The sequence below is a fragment of the Prosopis cineraria genome, unplaced genomic scaffold (assembly GCF_029017545.1).
Source record: "Prosopis cineraria cultivar Desert tree isolate PC_DT_omini unplaced genomic scaffold, ASM2901754v1 PC10, whole genome shotgun sequence".
Taxonomy (NCBI): Eukaryota; Viridiplantae; Streptophyta; class Magnoliopsida; order Fabales; family Fabaceae; genus Prosopis; species Prosopis cineraria.
In genome coordinates, this window is record NW_026555341.1 from 587,549 (window position 1) to 603,677 (window position 16,129).

General features: G+C 32.8%; 1 protein-coding gene across 4 annotated transcripts; it reads right to left on the reverse strand.

The window, feature by feature from the left end:
- Nucleotides 1-40: 40 nt before the first annotated feature.
- Nucleotides 41-9,599, reverse strand: LOC129322181 (serine/threonine-protein kinase STY17-like). Of its 4 annotated transcripts, XM_054968302.1 has the most exons (17): nt 9,203-9,599; nt 8,776-8,890; nt 8,266-8,366; nt 7,995-8,114; nt 6,925-6,979; nt 6,565-6,702; nt 6,023-6,133; nt 4,733-4,783; nt 3,809-3,990; nt 3,612-3,719; nt 2,650-2,723; nt 2,243-2,418; nt 1,484-1,579; nt 875-955; nt 699-752; nt 478-612; nt 41-390 (listed from the first exon to the last, which is right to left on the reverse strand). In XM_054968302.1, exons 1-17 carry the CDS (start codon nt 9,400-9,402, stop codon nt 319-321), a joined length of 1,869 nt encoding a protein of 622 aa, XP_054824277.1. In that variant the 5' UTR covers nt 9,403-9,599; the 3' UTR covers nt 41-318. The 4 variants fall into 4 exon arrangements, 2 of the variants coding, with proteins under 2 accessions (XP_054824277.1, XP_054824278.1); XM_054968303.1 differs by lacking the exon at nt 6,565-6,702; XR_008596214.1 differs by lacking the exon at nt 41-390 and having other exon boundaries at nt 517-612; nt 699-1,006.
- Nucleotides 9,600-16,129: the final 6,530 nt, after the last annotated feature.

Consider the following 16,129-nt stretch of genomic DNA (forward strand, 5'->3'; position numbering starts at 1 on the left):
ATCTCGATAAAGAAGCGGGGAAAGGAGGAGAGGACAATAATGATAAATAACATAATGCCTCAAATTTTAAAACACGGTCCCTTCAGCTTCAGCATCCATTCTCCATAAACGTTCACAGGAAAATTAGAACGTTTGGGTGAAGGAATTGTACAAAGTAAGGAATTTAAGGCAACAGAAGTAGAATGTAACCGAAATTTTCAAAAAGCAGAAACAAGCTACTGGGATCTCCTCTCATTTGATCAGACCGCTGTACAGGACCAAAACCGAAAAAGAAAAGAAAGGCTTGGTTATTTGATCGTGGCGTCAGGTTACTCAAAATTACTGATGGGCCCGTCTTAGTGCCGAGAGAAAACCATGAGATGATTTATCCTTGGGTCGATCGTCTGCATCCTGTTCAAAGACAAAATATTTAGAATCGCCTACGAGGTCAAACACTCGGTTTCTTCACAAAATTTGAGATTTTGCGGAGTGCTTCACCTCCTTCGCTATCTGCTGAAGAATTTCCAATATTTCTGAGAAATTCGGTCTCTCAATTGGATCTTGCTGCCAACATCGCCGGAGCAGTTCAGATAGCCTTGGGTGTGCATTCTTGGGGATTGAAGGTCGTAGACCCTGATAGTAGGGTCAAAAACAGAATCATTTTAGTTCAAATAAGGAAAATGCTTTCGCAAGATGATGTGCAAGGACAGAATAAAAACCTTCTGCACCACGCCTACTGCCGCTTGTAATGGGGACAGGTAAGCATAAGGCAGCTGATCAAAGAATATGGCATATACCATGAGACCAGAGTGGAAAGAGCCTGGATCATTGTTTCAGACAAGGGAAAAGAAAGTTAAACAAGCATAGTCTATTCTGTGGCTTTGAATCGACTTACTTCTCCTGTTAGAAGCTCCCAAAGAGCTATTCCAAAACTAAAAACATCTGCCTTCTGGTCATACGGTTTGTGTTCAATGACCTTCAAGTAAAATCAAATCATTGAAAAGAGATCTGAAGCATCATCAAACAGCTGAATTCAAGAATCAAATCAGCAAATCGAACGAAGAAAAGAATAGATCAACTGTATCAAAAGAGACGCGAAGAGAAGAAAGGAACAGACAAATTAAAGTGTGCGCTTGAAAGAATGAAAGAAATGAAAACAAAAGTAGAAATAAGGATAGATGATTCATGCATATATGTTATGTAAGAAAATAGCCAAGAATTTATGAAATTGAGATGGCCACCATTGCTTGGATTCTAGATATATTTCCAAAAAAAAAAAAAAAGATATCAAAACGAGGAGCAAATTAAACTGAAAAAGAAATTGTCAGAAGCTTAAATAAAAATATTAATTAACCATCAATATCATCCAACTTTCCTCTTCTCTACTAAGCAACAATAGGAAAGCATGCTACATATACTGATGCCTACCAAATTTTCATTGCATAATAATGTGAGGAAAACAGAAGTGCGGGCAGTAAAATTATGTCCAATATAATCTATATACCTCAGGAGCCATCCAACGGTAAGTTCCAGTTTCAGCTGTCATCACTCCAGATTGAGTTTGCACTCTGGCAACCCCAAAATCAGCAACCTTCACCACCTGTTGAAGATATGAATAGGATATGCTTTACTTCCTTTAGAAAGGAATTAAAAGAGAAGAAAAAATATTTTCCTCACTTACACGTACAAAAGTTTTTATTTAATTCTATCCCAACCAAGAGTCAGTGTTAACCTGCTAATCTAAGAACCGTTTATACAACTATCAATTGACCAGCACTTCATGATGCCATAAAGGTTTGGTTATTAATGAATAAAACCTTTGATGAGCAAACCATTATGAATGAGAATGGGAGTAATGAAAGATAGGAATACAATTAAATTCAGAGCCCTTTTCCACATGGATTTTCCTCCCAAATTGGGAAATGGAACATAACAGATTACAAGTAGAGGGTGATATATGAGGATAATAAATACAACAACAAGCCTTTATCCCACTAAGTGGGGTCAGCTACATGGATTGCAAGACGCCATTGTGCTCTATCATTTATCAAGCTTTTAGGATATATGAGGATAATAAATATCACAAGTATATCAGAACTCCAAAATAAATAAATAAATAAACAAAGAATCAAAGATAAATATAAACTAAACGTTCAAATGCAGTCCTAATTAAATTGCAGATTATACAGAAAGCAACAATAAGTAGAGTGATAATTGAAAAGGAAACAGGCAATATCAACGTGTATATTTGGAATGCACTTACTTCATTTTCATCCATTAGAAGATTGGCAGTCTTGAGGTCCCTGTGAATTATATTATTTTGGTGCAAATAGTTCATTCCCTTGGAAACATCAATTGCTACCTTAAGTAAAGAAGGAAGCTTAAATACACCCCTTTGTTTGTGCAGAAAGTCATAGACGCTTCCTCTAGACATAAACTCTGACAATGGCATAAACATGTTGCATAAGCATCCAAGCTCGACTAATAGTTGACTCAATGAAGAAACCTAATCATCTTACAAATAAAACTACATGATATATCATAAACAGAAAATTCAAGATATTGTCAAGATTATAAGTATATCTTTGACTGTAAATAGAACTAGAGAATTGTCAAGTTTCTAGATTTAACTTTGAAAATTAACAATCTGAATATGCATGTCTTGCATACCAGTGACAATACATAGATTTGGTGGCTGAGTGCATGCTCCAATGAACTGCACAACATTCTTGTGTCGAATTTTCCTGCAATCAAAGATAAGTTATAGTAAGAAAAATGAAGTTCAACCCCAACTTGCGAGAACACCACATCATTAATCGATAAGACAAACTAGTCGAATCCTTAGAATCGACACATTAATAGATATTTTCAACAAAAAAATGAAATGAAGTTCAGAAACACCCAATGGCGCAAGTACCATACATACATACACACATAAATGTATGTATGAATTGTGCCAGCACACTTCTTTCCTACATCATCATGGTTAATTAATCAGTCAGTTTCCATTGATACCAGCCATGAGATTTCATAGCCATGACACGATTGCAACTAAACCAAAGTTCGACTGCAGAAGAATTTACCTATTGACATCCTAGAATGCCATATCAAGGGGAAAAGTTTCCATTGTTATACAAATTATATCTATAGAATGTGCGAAATTTTCAAAAACATGATGTTTAACCTCAATTATTATCAATCTACATCTAGCTCTAAGCTGTCAAGCATCAGAGTCGGAGGCACATGGGAGTAAAAGAGATGCAAAATGATTGATTTGAAGCTGCTAGAGGTCGTTGGATTTCAATCAAAGATAACAAAAAGAAGAAATAAAACTCTAACCCAAACTATATTGTCTGAGAAGTCTTAATTTTGATGTGAAGGGCTGTGGACAAAGGAGTATACTTCCTGGTTTTAGCAGTTAAAAATTACTGCGCAAAAAAAGTTCAAGCATACACTGTATCTAGGACAGTTAAGTATGAAACAGGGGCAACCAAATAAAGTTGGTTAAAGCACTTCTTCTCCACTATAAAATAGAACAGAATGCAAAACTGATTGGCAGAAAGTATGGGGGTGGAAATCCAGGTAACAGGAAGTTTAAGCTCTACCAATGTCATATGGGTATGTCAACAAACCTCATGATGTAAACTTCCTGGGCAAATTCTCTCAACATCTCTGTATTTATTTTGTCAGTCTTAAGGACTTTGATAGCTACATCTTGGCTGCAATAATTACCTCTGTACCTGGATAAGCTCAGAGAATGGGAAAAGAGAGGAAGATCAGATAAGATGCTACTTTCAGTTCTAATAAACTTCAAACAGAAATAACTCACAAATCACCGAATGACCCAGAGCCAACTTTGTTTTCAAACTTCAGCTGGTTGGTATCAATTTCCCAGACATCAGTTCCATCAGATGGTATTTCTACACAATGAGGGAAGGGTTCCATCCTTGCCTCATGATAATGTTCAATGGCAGCAGAAGGCACGCCCTGCTTCGATAGATGTTGCTCCCTCTAAGCAAGAAAAAAAGACGTCATATATATCAGTAGGCATTTAATCCTAAGGGAAATGAAAGTCAGAGGGAACCATAACCCTGGCAATGTAACAGACAATATACAATAGCACAACAAAACCGAAAAATAGGTTCAGCAGCATTGTAGAGCAATACAAGAGTAATACATGTAACAACATATAGTACAAAAATAAATCCAATCAGGAATCAGGAGCTTTATGTCACATGAAGTAACATCTTTCCAGAAAAATAAAATAATCATATAGCCTTGTTCACAGCACATTCAGTAAAGTACAAATAAAAAGAGGCAATTTATTTTAACTCTGGTATATGAAATGCTTGAATATATTCAAAATGGTAGTTGCTTTTTTTGGGGGGCTGATGGCATTTGGATTACATGTTACTACGTGATACATAACATGATGCTCAGTAGGGTCGCATTATCTTTACAAAAGTCAGGTCTCTCTAGTCACATAGGCTATACAGAAAAATATAAGTGAATTATAGGGAGGATGACTACCAAAAACCTCACAAGAAAATTAATGTCAAATCAGGATCTCATCATAACTTAGGTTCTCAAATTCAGTACTCGTCTTCTAGCCTGCAATAATGTGGACCAAAAAACAAAGACTAAATCTTATTACTGTACAATTTATTCTTGAACATGTGTCATTATTCCAAAAGGTTACAAAAAAAAATTAAGATATCTTTTTCAAAAAAATATCAATCATGGGAAAAATCACCTTAAACTTCAAAATCTCCTTTTCCAATACACGTTTAAGCTCCTCAGTTTCCTGATGTTTCACAAGCAAAAGTGTCAAGGCACAATGGCAATGTCAAAGAGAAAAATGACAAAGTTGATGTCAACAATGAGTATCAAAATTAATTCAAATTTTTTTTGGGGGGGAGGGGACAAAACCAAACATTGGCTATAACAAAAGTAATCGTTGTAATAAAAAATAAAAGAAAAAGACTCATCATGTGAACAACTTTAATAACTACAAAAATATATAGTAGTCAATTGGAGAAGCAATTTAAAATTTTGAAATTTAGATGAGTTTCAGTAACAGGAAGATTGATGATGCAATGAGTACCTAACTTAATACAAACGAGATGCACTAATCATATGATCAACTTCAATAAGTCAATAATATAAATCAATCAATTTGAAGAGCAATGCAAGAGATTTGAAATTTAAATCCATCTATGTAATAAGTAACAACCAAATGGGTTGGAATAAGCCTGCACACAAGGATATAGAAAAGGAAGAAGAAATCAAATTAAGATCCCAGACATGAAGTAACCTCAACTGCTATGCATGTCATATTTGATATCAACCAAAAAACTTATTTCCTTCAAAGTTTTGTAAAACATTCATTGCTACAATTATTTTTATGTTTTCTGGAAACTAAATATTTATCATTAATAAATGCTTTATTAAAAAAAAAAAAAAACATTACCTACTTTAGCACAGCCATTCACAGCTAGAGATAAAACGATTGCATAAGGACAACTATATTGAGGAATTTTCTTGTGCTTGAATATGGATACACCATTTTTAGAGCACTATTTAAGTATCCATCCATGTGGAAAACTTTAAAATAAATACCTGAATTATCTCATTTTCCTAACTTATTTTTCTCCAAAAAAAAAAATCACTCAGGAATGCACCAAAATGAAGCCAGAAAATGTAAGAAATGTAAGGAATACACCATTTTTTTTTTCAGAAGTCATAGCATGCCATGACGATACTAATGCAATATACATTGTCACTCGTACAAAATGTGGGAGAATGTGTAAGCAGTCATATATTAACTACAGGAACAGACAAGAAAGTATTCCTTGAAGAGATGAGAAATATAGAACATAAAAGCTTAACTCCTATGTTCTCTATAATCTGAAAAATGCAACCTGCACCCTTAGCAAGATGTTGATGATACAGGTGATATCTATCAACATAGGTGACATCTGTCTGTTCTCCAAACAACACATAAGAAATTTCATCATTTAAAGTTTGCCACATTTTTCCTTACCTCGTTTGGCCACCCCACGACAACAAAGACATCAAGAGAAAACCCATCTTTGGTGGAAAATGCATGAGCTTCTTGAATGTTCAGTCCCATTTCCCCAAGTAATGAAGTTAACTGGCATTTCAATTTTAAAAGAAATCAGATTACCAATAAAAGGGGAGAAAAAGCATACAAAGTGAAACACAAAGTTCTATCTTATAATTTAAATAAACCAAAACTTTTGCAGCTTTTTGTAATGAATAATTGACCTATTTACTCCTCAAAAGTTATTAAATACAACATGATTATAGGCCTGAAATTAGAATTTCTTTTTCTAAACGAAAGAAAAAAGAAAGAAAGAAAGATGAAAAGAGATTGAAATAAAGCCCCCCTAATTCAACCTTTTATAGCAGACAATAAGGCATATTTTTAAAAAGAACTTAATTTACTTAGGTATTAATTTCACAATTTTGTATAAATGTGAAGAAATAACACCATAATGATCCTCAAAAGTGTTTTTTTTTTTAAGGCAAGAGAAATCATTTCAAGGATTTGTACCATCATACATGGTCTATTTGTGCAAGACATGTTATATGAATACTCAGGAAAGTTGTGACACTTTTCAAAGAAAACTTCGAACAGCTGGTTTTGCAATGTCTACATTTGGTAGCATTTGTAGTTGATAGCATGAAATATGTCATCAGCTGATGCAAAAGGCAAAGATAGGTCAGATTCTTTTCTTGCATGACATAAACAATGTGTCTAGAAATTATCTAACCAAACTAGGTGCACAGAAAAGTGACAGCATTTAATGCTGAATGCTTTTAAAAAAAAAAGGATTAAGTAACTATTTCTCATCCAATAGTTACTAAAACATCATTGTAAAGAGATCACAATTTTTTCTCAACAGAAAAAGAATCCATTACCTGACTAAGGACTTTGGGCTTGTCAACAGTTGAAAAGGTAATCTCGTGCATGGGCCTAAAAGTTAGTAAGTGGCCAGATTAACACTGGGTAGCAATTTAAACATTAAAGAGGGGAAAAATCAATAAACTGCTATGAGCCAGAAGAAATTAGAAAGTAATAAATTGAGATGAAAGCTTCTATCATCTAGTGTGTGTAAATTTGCACTTGCACCCAGGATCTTGACAGAGATCATACATAAAAGAATTTGTTATATAAATTTTTCTCTTTCAATGACTCCACATATCAGGAATGATCACTTGTTCATGGAAAGGCATCTATGAACAAATCATTCTTCCCTCTTGCTCCTCCACTCTCTCGTATGTAGAATTGTGAGGGAGCCAAATCAATAATTTTTTTTCTCCCGCTGGACCCGGGGGGGGGGGGGATGTTGTTGGGGACTCTAGAAGAGTTCTGTTAGTTTTTTCAATCAAGTTCAGTAGCAAGACTGGAAATCTATAATACAAGATAAAATGACTTGCATTGGCAACTGAACTAACCTAATTTTACTAGGACAAGAAAGACAACCTAGGAATAAGATATCCTAGGACCTCAATGACCAAATTCTCAATTCCTAATTCAACCCTATTGCCCCAACTACAACTAAATAAAATTAATACAATTGACGTAATTATCTTCCCTTCACCCTGCACATCAAAGAGTTGGACAGAGAACACAAATAGACACTTGCACTTAGAAGGTATCATTTTCAGATTGCAAGAGGTTTGACCCAATCATAAATATAAGTTTATCGTCCATATCCAAATGAGATTCAACAAAGTTTTATATTGGTTGTTAAGGACTTAACACAACCCTCCTCCTTTACGTAGGTTTGGGATCAGCTATAAACATAGGCAGAATTTATATAGGTTACAAAATAAAATTCATGATCTACTTGATAAGATAAATATAAAACATTCCCACAACACCAATTTAGGCACATAAATAAGAATAAAAGAGGAAAGAGGAAGTCATTCCACAACAGTTATACAAGACTGAGAATCTAGAGTAATGAATTTATCAAAATGCTTACTTGTAAAAGCATGGTGTCAAATCCATATCTTCGTCCCTGTCTTCAGCCTTATTCTTACATGCTTGGCGGGAGAGAGCTTCAAGATTAGAAGATGAACCAAAAGTAGGTGGTGGATGAACTCTACTTTCCCAAGAGAAAGACCAGAGAAGACATAAAAATCATTTAATGTTGGACAAGCACTATATGAAGGAAAAAGATTGTGATTTACTCTGCTCTTGGTACAGCAGAAAAGATGAAAAGTATAATCAAAACAACCACATATAGGCCATACCCCTGCTTAAAAGAATAGTTAAAAGAACTCTGCGCATCTTCTTTCTCAGAAGGATCAGAATGTGTTGAGTCAGCAAAATAAGCACATCCATAAGGATATACCTGCAATGAAGATATTTGTGAGATAAAAATGATTAGTATGCACACAGCTCTACATATAGTAATATTCAGGCAGGAGTAGTCAATACTGCTTCACCAAAAATTAATGGTAAAAAAATTCCCCCTCGTTAATTTTCCCTCCAATACTGAAGATAGTAAAGGAAAAATAAACAAATGACATTCCTTCTGATAAATGTTTAAAACCTAATGGAGCAGTTAAGGAAAGAAAGATCAGTTCTGTGCTTCCTCAACAACCTTGAATTACGACAACAGTAACTATAAAACTTCAGGATCCTTGTACCAAAATAACAAAGCATGTGACATGAGAATTCAGACTTCATATCATTATGAACGTATGACGTAGCTTAAAGAAAACAATACTAAAATGAAAGCAAATTCTTTTAGTTTTCACCTGCACTGATCGAACTTGAAATACAGGACGCTTAGCGGGGTCCTCTGCCAACTTCAGCAATCTCTTGTGACTAAGGACATCTTCCGCCCTCTCCACATTCACGTCCAACGCGTACCTGTGTGAAAGCAAACAATTTGAATAAATCAAAGAACCCGAAAAATGGCCCTGACAATTCAACTTAAAAGGGTAAAGAAAACGAACAAGGAAAAAACAATTGGTTGTATTCACACTTCTTTCACTAGCCATGAAGTGCGAATAAAAAAACCGTGATGCGCTAAGAAAATCGTGATTAACACAAAATAATTATTCGTAGATTCCTGGTTAAAAAATGTGTTGTCGTGGATGGAACCATCACATATAAACAAAGACAGAACTCGATTTTAAAAAGGAAGAGAAAGACGATGAGATTAAACAGAATAACAAATACCTAGCAGGAAGACGATTGAAATGAAGCCAAAGCTGGTCATCAAACCCTGGAACATTGGCCTCCTCATAATTTGACTCTTGAGTTCGACGAAGCACCTCATTGTACACCTCCAATTTCTTCCTGTGTTGACGAGGATGAGCTTGCGGTGACTGTACACAGGCTCTGCTTCCACAGCTCTCAAGGTCCTCCTCGATCGCCATTAGCGCCAAAAAGGAAAAGCAAAGAGCACAATCAACAACTTTTATGAATAGATTTGATTAGAAGAGTGAGTGTTTCAGGAAGAAGAAGCAGAGAGATTCAGAGGAAAGTCGTGGCACATGGTTTTGGTGGGATCATGGAAACGAAGAAAAAAAGACAAAAGGCACAAATGAACCAAAGTGGGGAGAGAGAAGCGGGGCGGGGGCAGATTCATCCAGTTCGGACTCTTTCCAGCTACTAATAAGTGTTTCGGTGCGGCTATCCACGTCATCGTCGGGTCCACGTTTAGGATAGGAGTTCAGCGGATAAAAGAGTGCTGATTGGATAAACTGAAGAGTGAAGACAGTCATGTTCTTGATTACAATTAATTAATTCTCCAAATTAAAAAAATATGATCGATCCATGGTCTGACAATTTAATACTCCTCTCAATACTTCGATACTGACCGATTTATTAAAAAAATAATTAAAATTAGTTGATGTCATGTTTTTTGGGCTAACCAGCTTTTTTAAAAAAAAAAAAAGTCCATTTTATTAATATTAAAAGACATTACAGTACACTCACTATTATGACTCGACAAAGTAAAAGAAAGAACATAAACCTAGAATCCATCGTACAAAAACAATAAAGACAAAAAACTACAATTCCCCTTTGTTATTGTAAACTAATTTATGTTTGTAAAAAAGAGTTAGTTAAAATGTTAATTTTTTAAAAGTTTTTACATCTTTCCAATTCTGTAATTGAATTTGATAAATATAACATTTTACTTATTCAAAACACTCTCATTACTTACTTAATAAAATAAGGGTGACATCAAATATTGATAAGTAATTTATAAATATCTTTATAAATGCTTTTTTAGCATAGAAGCACATATATTTGAATTTGGTGAATTTTGAGATCCAGCTCATTTAAAATTCTTGAATCAAAAGTAAGGATGTAGTTGAAAAATATATATATATATATATATATATATAAAACATACACAATGCTCTATATTTTTGAACAATAAAACTTTTAAAAAATGACTTGTATTATGATTCAAATGGAGTATAATATGAGAGTCAATCCTCATATCTAGATTCCTGCCTACAAGCTTATTCTTCCTCCTAAAACAAATTAAATCGGCTATCAAAAACTCAATTAAAAGAGGTGAAGTTGTCAATAATCACTCCTTAAGGTGCATCTCCTTTGCAACAACATTATTTCCTTGTCAACTAACCAAGAAAAAGACCACATTTAAAGTTGGTATCTTTATTCCAAGGAGTTACTCCCTCCAAACCAAAATATAATATGTTATTAACTAATTTACAATTCTCAAAAAATATTATTTATGTTTGTACCAAATCCAAAGCGTCGAGCCCAAAACCGAAAGATCCTCGATGCCCAAACAAGTAGAAAGGGAGTTTGGCCTAAATGTGGTCTAGCTAGACAAAGATGAGTAAAATGATGTGTTTTAGGGAAAGCTAATCGAGTCATGCACACTCCTCCTATTACTTGAGAATCTCAACACACCTTTGCTCACCACATCACACAATAGAGAACCTTCAAGCAGTTAAAGGCACAAACAATTATATGCTCTCATTGGCGCCAAGAGCCAACTTCAAATGGGAGCACACAGTTGCCATTTGTTATAAATAAGTAATGAATGCATAATAAAAGGTCTCTTAATATTTTGCCAAATGTATTCATACCTGCCCAACGCAAACTATTCAAATCTACATTGTCTTCAACCTTGCTTTGTGTGACCTACCCTTTCTATGTAAACTCTGCCTTTAGGTTAGTTTTCCAAGCCTATTTACTTCTTTGTTCTTACAAAGCACCTCATTCTTATGTACTTGCCACCATTGCTCTCGCAAGTAACTTAACTCTTTAAGAAAATTATGATAAAGGCTCTCGAGAACCCTTTCAATTGTCTATTGCAACTTACTCTTTTGAGAACGTACTCCTTTAACATGCTTGGCACACTCAAACAACTAAAGGGTCATGATGCTTTGACTCCTTCACCAAAATTGAGCCCACAATTTGAAACCTTAATTTCTTGAAAAAAAAATCTACACCTTTTTAATTTTATCCATATTAAATACCATATATAATACCCTATATACATGTTTTGATAATAATAATTAAAATTTTAATGCATCATTTTTTTCAAAAAGAGTAATAAAAAAAGTTAGGGTGTAGTTGAACAATCAATTATAAAAGTTACCTAAAACATTATATGTTAGACTAAGCAAAGCTTATATAAGATGTCATATGTTGCAGTTTAGAGGGAGTATTCAATAAGATCCCTGCACTGTCACATATTGCAACAACTTCACTAGTTATCATACACCCTATGATAGGATACTTTTATGAGAGATTTGGTGTCTTAAAATATAAGACACACTATGATAAAAATAAGGTTTTATTAATGATGTTTTCCTGATATTATCTTTCCTATTATATTCTCTCTCTTTAACATTCTTTCGAAAATGAAATATTAAGTGAAATACATTTTTGAAACTTTATATTTCTATTTAAAAAAGTAAGACTGTAAAATATATTTAATAAAATTTATTAATATTTATGATTATATTAAAAAATATTTTACAAATTAGCTGTGGATAGTACTTTATAGTCCGTCTCTAAACATACCTTCTCAAAGGTAAATCTCTTAACACTAAGAAGGCTTTCTTTCATAGCCAAATAGGTAACATCCTAAAATTTAAATAAGACTAACCAAAGTTAATTATGGAGTTAAGTTAATTAATCTAAATCTTAATTGGATGAAATTGGGAAATTGGATGACCTTTAGGTCCATTAGACCCTATATAGAATTTAATTACTGCTTTGCCCTTTATCTTTCCTTCTCAAAGTTTTATATTTCATATTTCCGCATGATTTAAAATACTATTCTTGTATGATTTAATTCCACTATCTTATATAAAATGAGTTTTGAGATTCCAATCTTTTAGTTTTTTTAGGAAATAAATATTTTAATTTAGCCAAGGTTGATTGATAAGTGCATATTTTATAATTAAATAGGTATAAATTTTAGTTTAAATTTAATTATATTTATTAAGATTTTATATCTATTTAATTGATATTTATATATTTTTTCCTCATCACTTAATTATAAGATAAAAAGAAATTTTAATACAAAATTCACTCATATCTTTTTATCTATATCTTTTTATCTTTATATTTTGCAAAGAAAAAGAATAAACCAAATAGAAAGAAAGAAAGAAAAGAGAAATATATATATATATATATATATATATATCAAAGTCCCACATCGATAAGGAACAAAAGAAGGATCCTCCACTTTAACTATAAATACTCTTTCCATCAAGAGGGAAGGTATGCAAGCACTTATCTAAGTACCTCAAAAATTCTCTTTGACATTTTTGAAGCTCGTAGAAGCATTTTGAAGGCTGAAAGCGAGATCATTGAGGAGTTATTCACAAATTATAATTATTTCTCTTCTACTTCTTAATTTTCTCTGTGATTATTTTTTATGATTGGGAATTTTAGAACAGTTTTATTTAATTTTATTATGTGTTTCTAAATTATCCAATTGGGATAAGGATGTAGTTCAATTGAGGAGTTAGTTTTCTATTTTCTTTATTTTGATTCTTTACATTTATATTTATGAATATTTTTGCTTTTTTTAATTATATTTATTTTTCTTGTTCTTTATATTGATTTAATGACTGACCACCATTTAATCAAATTTATGGGTGATCTTGATGGACTGGGTGGTGAAGAGAGAACCTAGATTTAGAGAAATAAATATAATAACTAGGCTAGGAATAGTTTTAGAAATTTATGGTGACTTAAACTACAGCTTCACGATTTAATTAATTGTTTGGGTATCGTGGGAGTGAATTCAACACTAATTAAAAAGGAACTAATAATTCGAAAGAATATTAGGACACTTTAGGAATATTTGTCACTATAATTGATTTGAGTCAACTCAAAGGGTAGAAATTAGCAACCTATAGGGTGAATCCTAAACTCCAACGCTTCAAATGATTGCATTTTTATCATCATTGTTTTCTTGATTTATTTTTATTCCTTATATTTTTATCAAATTTATCCATTTTATGTATTTTTCTTAAAATATTAATTATTTAAATTAATAAAAGTGTAACTTTCCTGTAGGTTCGACACCTGAAATATTCTAAATAATTTATTACTATTATCTCATACACTTGCGGGAGCGATCATTGATTATTACAATTAAGGGTTGTTAGTTAGTTGAGTTAATTGAAATTAATGATAGGAGCCATTACAAAACACTCAGGCAACTTAGTTGATGTTGCTAGAAATTGTCAAAATTCTAACATTATTCTTTATTAAAAAATTTAAAATAATAATAAAAATTTTGATCCTTTAAATTTGACTTAATTATCAATTTGGTCCTTAAAATTAAATATTTATTAATTAAGTCTTTAAAATTTCATTACCATAATAATTAGTCTCGTGTGATTTGAAGGTTATGATTATGAAGGGCGTGTTTAAAATAATAATAATAAATTCTTTGCAAATTTTATAAAGAAACCTGGAGTATAATTTCTTTTAGAAAGGGTCTTACTGTGCATATGTGAAATTTTCTGACATGTCTGTTAATGGAATGTCATAAAACTATGGCCCAAAAAAACATCATTTAGAATATTCATTCCTCAGCAAACAAATGTTTCTGAGGGTTAACATCTTCTTCTTTAGAAATTGAGCGGTTCAGCCGTGTCTTCTAGGTGCACTGTGAGATAAGTGGAGAGTATTGGCGTTCCGAGTCTCCTCCTTTGATGCTGAATCTTATATTTGGCTCTATGGTTATGAGGGCTATAGAAAACAAAACAACACGCTGCATGATCTAATAATTATGGGAAATGTAGGATTGCTTCTTAGCAACTAAAGGCCAATAGAAAAGTTGCGAGTATAACATGTGATTTTTGCACCCTCATAGTATACAATTTATTATAGATGTTATTACTTACATGTAAATGCATCCGAAATTCCGAATCTTGCTGCGGATTTTATAGGTGTTACTTAGTGCCTTCATTGTCGATATCATTGACTTTTGTTGGTTGATTGGTTTCTTTTTTCTTTCTTTCTTTTTTTGGCATGTTAATATAGTATAACGTCAAAAAAAAAAGATTATTATAAAAACAAATATATAAAAGATATATATCTTGATTTAATTCAACATAAACATATTAAATATATAATGTTAAGGAATGTATGTATATCTTTTACTCTTTTAAAGAAGTCTTACTTTCCCTCCCAGACGACCCTTCACATGGTTAAGCAGTTCGGCTTCATGCATGAGCAAAAATATCCTTAGGTGGATGAAATCAACATATGTTGCAAAAGACCACTTGGGAGTTGGGAGGATTCAACCAAAAATGCATAAGCATCAATTGGCATTCATGGGAAGATCCGTGTTTCATTTCAAACGGCCTTTTTTTTAAAAAAAGGAAGCAAGGGAAGGCATACGAGAAGTAAGCTGTACATCTCTCGACGCTCTTCTTTTTATGTAGCAAATGTGTTCTTGCACATGGAACTAGAACAATTAGGTTTAGAACCTATGATTTTGAACTATATAGTTGAGGGTTAGGCCCCTTTTGGGTGTTTTACAAAGGTATTTGACAACTAAGTTTGGATGCTATTAGAGTATAGCCTTTATTGAAGAATGATTATATGATGTTTTAATTCAAGTTGCATTATGATATTTAATCTTGTAGTGCATGGGTTGCGGATGTTGTTAGTGGGCAATTTCTAAAATGATTTGGGCTTTCATGTGCCCTAAACCCATTTGTATAATTGGCTTTGAGCTGACATCTTAAATTTTGTTTACTACTCAATTCTTCAAATAAATTATTTGATTATACGAGTTTTGGAAATTAAGATGTTACAACTTAAAACTATAGCCAATAATTGCCATTCACTCATTTCAACCGAAAAGCCAATATACATGCGAATTGACTAATTATAAACGCCCGCACTATCAATGGTCAATTTTGCATTTTTACGTAACCCTCTCTTCTTTGTAAGAGGTTCATTGATTCCGATTTCCGAAGTAGCAGAGAACGACGTACAGGACTTTTGTTGGCTGAAAAAAAGGTACAGGAGTTTTAATTCATAATTTTTCTTATTTGCTTGACCATAGCCTTTCATTTTTTTTAAAAAATCATTCTTTCATGATCACACACTCTTCATCACAAAGTTCATATAAAATAGGATTGCATAATTTCAGTTAAAAATCAAATTAAATTATACGTACTAGGCTATAATATAAATAAATGAAGACTACGGTTCTGGCTGCTTCACTGCTCTATGAAGAGCGACCTAATACATAATAAACTCAAGAGTCAAGACATGACAAGACAACTAGTCTATAAAAAAAATAGAAATAAAATGAAAGACTGTAAAAACCATGTTCTGTAGTCTGGGGAAAAAAAAACCTACGTTACGTTCCTGTACCGTATTACGGGTAAGGTTTTAACCGTTGATATACAAGAATCTTTCAGTACTTAATTATTACACCTTAATAAACGTACATTTGCAATTAATACATCCGCTTCTTTCACGTTTTATGTACCAATAAGGAACGGAAGCATTAATTGCAAATGAAAAATAATATGAAATTTATACATGTCAATTAGAACCAAAAAGACAATATGGTTCATGATCTCCCATCTCATGGTTAAGTATTGTGAGTGACGTCCCTCTTCTCTTTTGTTC

Excerpts from the sequence above, each read along its gene's own strand:
- LOC129322181 (XM_054968302.1), bottom strand. The coding sequence starts at position 9,402 with ATGGCGATCGAGGAGGACCTTGAGAGCTGTGGAAGCAGAGCCTGTGTA. Across the intron at positions 6,703-6,924 it reads AGCCCAAAGTCCTTAGTCAG|CTGATGACATATTTCATGCT; the intron begins GTAATGGATTCT and ends CTTTTGCATCAG. Across the intron at positions 2,724-3,611 it reads CAGGAAGTTTACATCATGAG|GAAAATTCGACACAAGAATG; the intron begins GTTTGTTGACAT and ends CTTTGATTGCAG.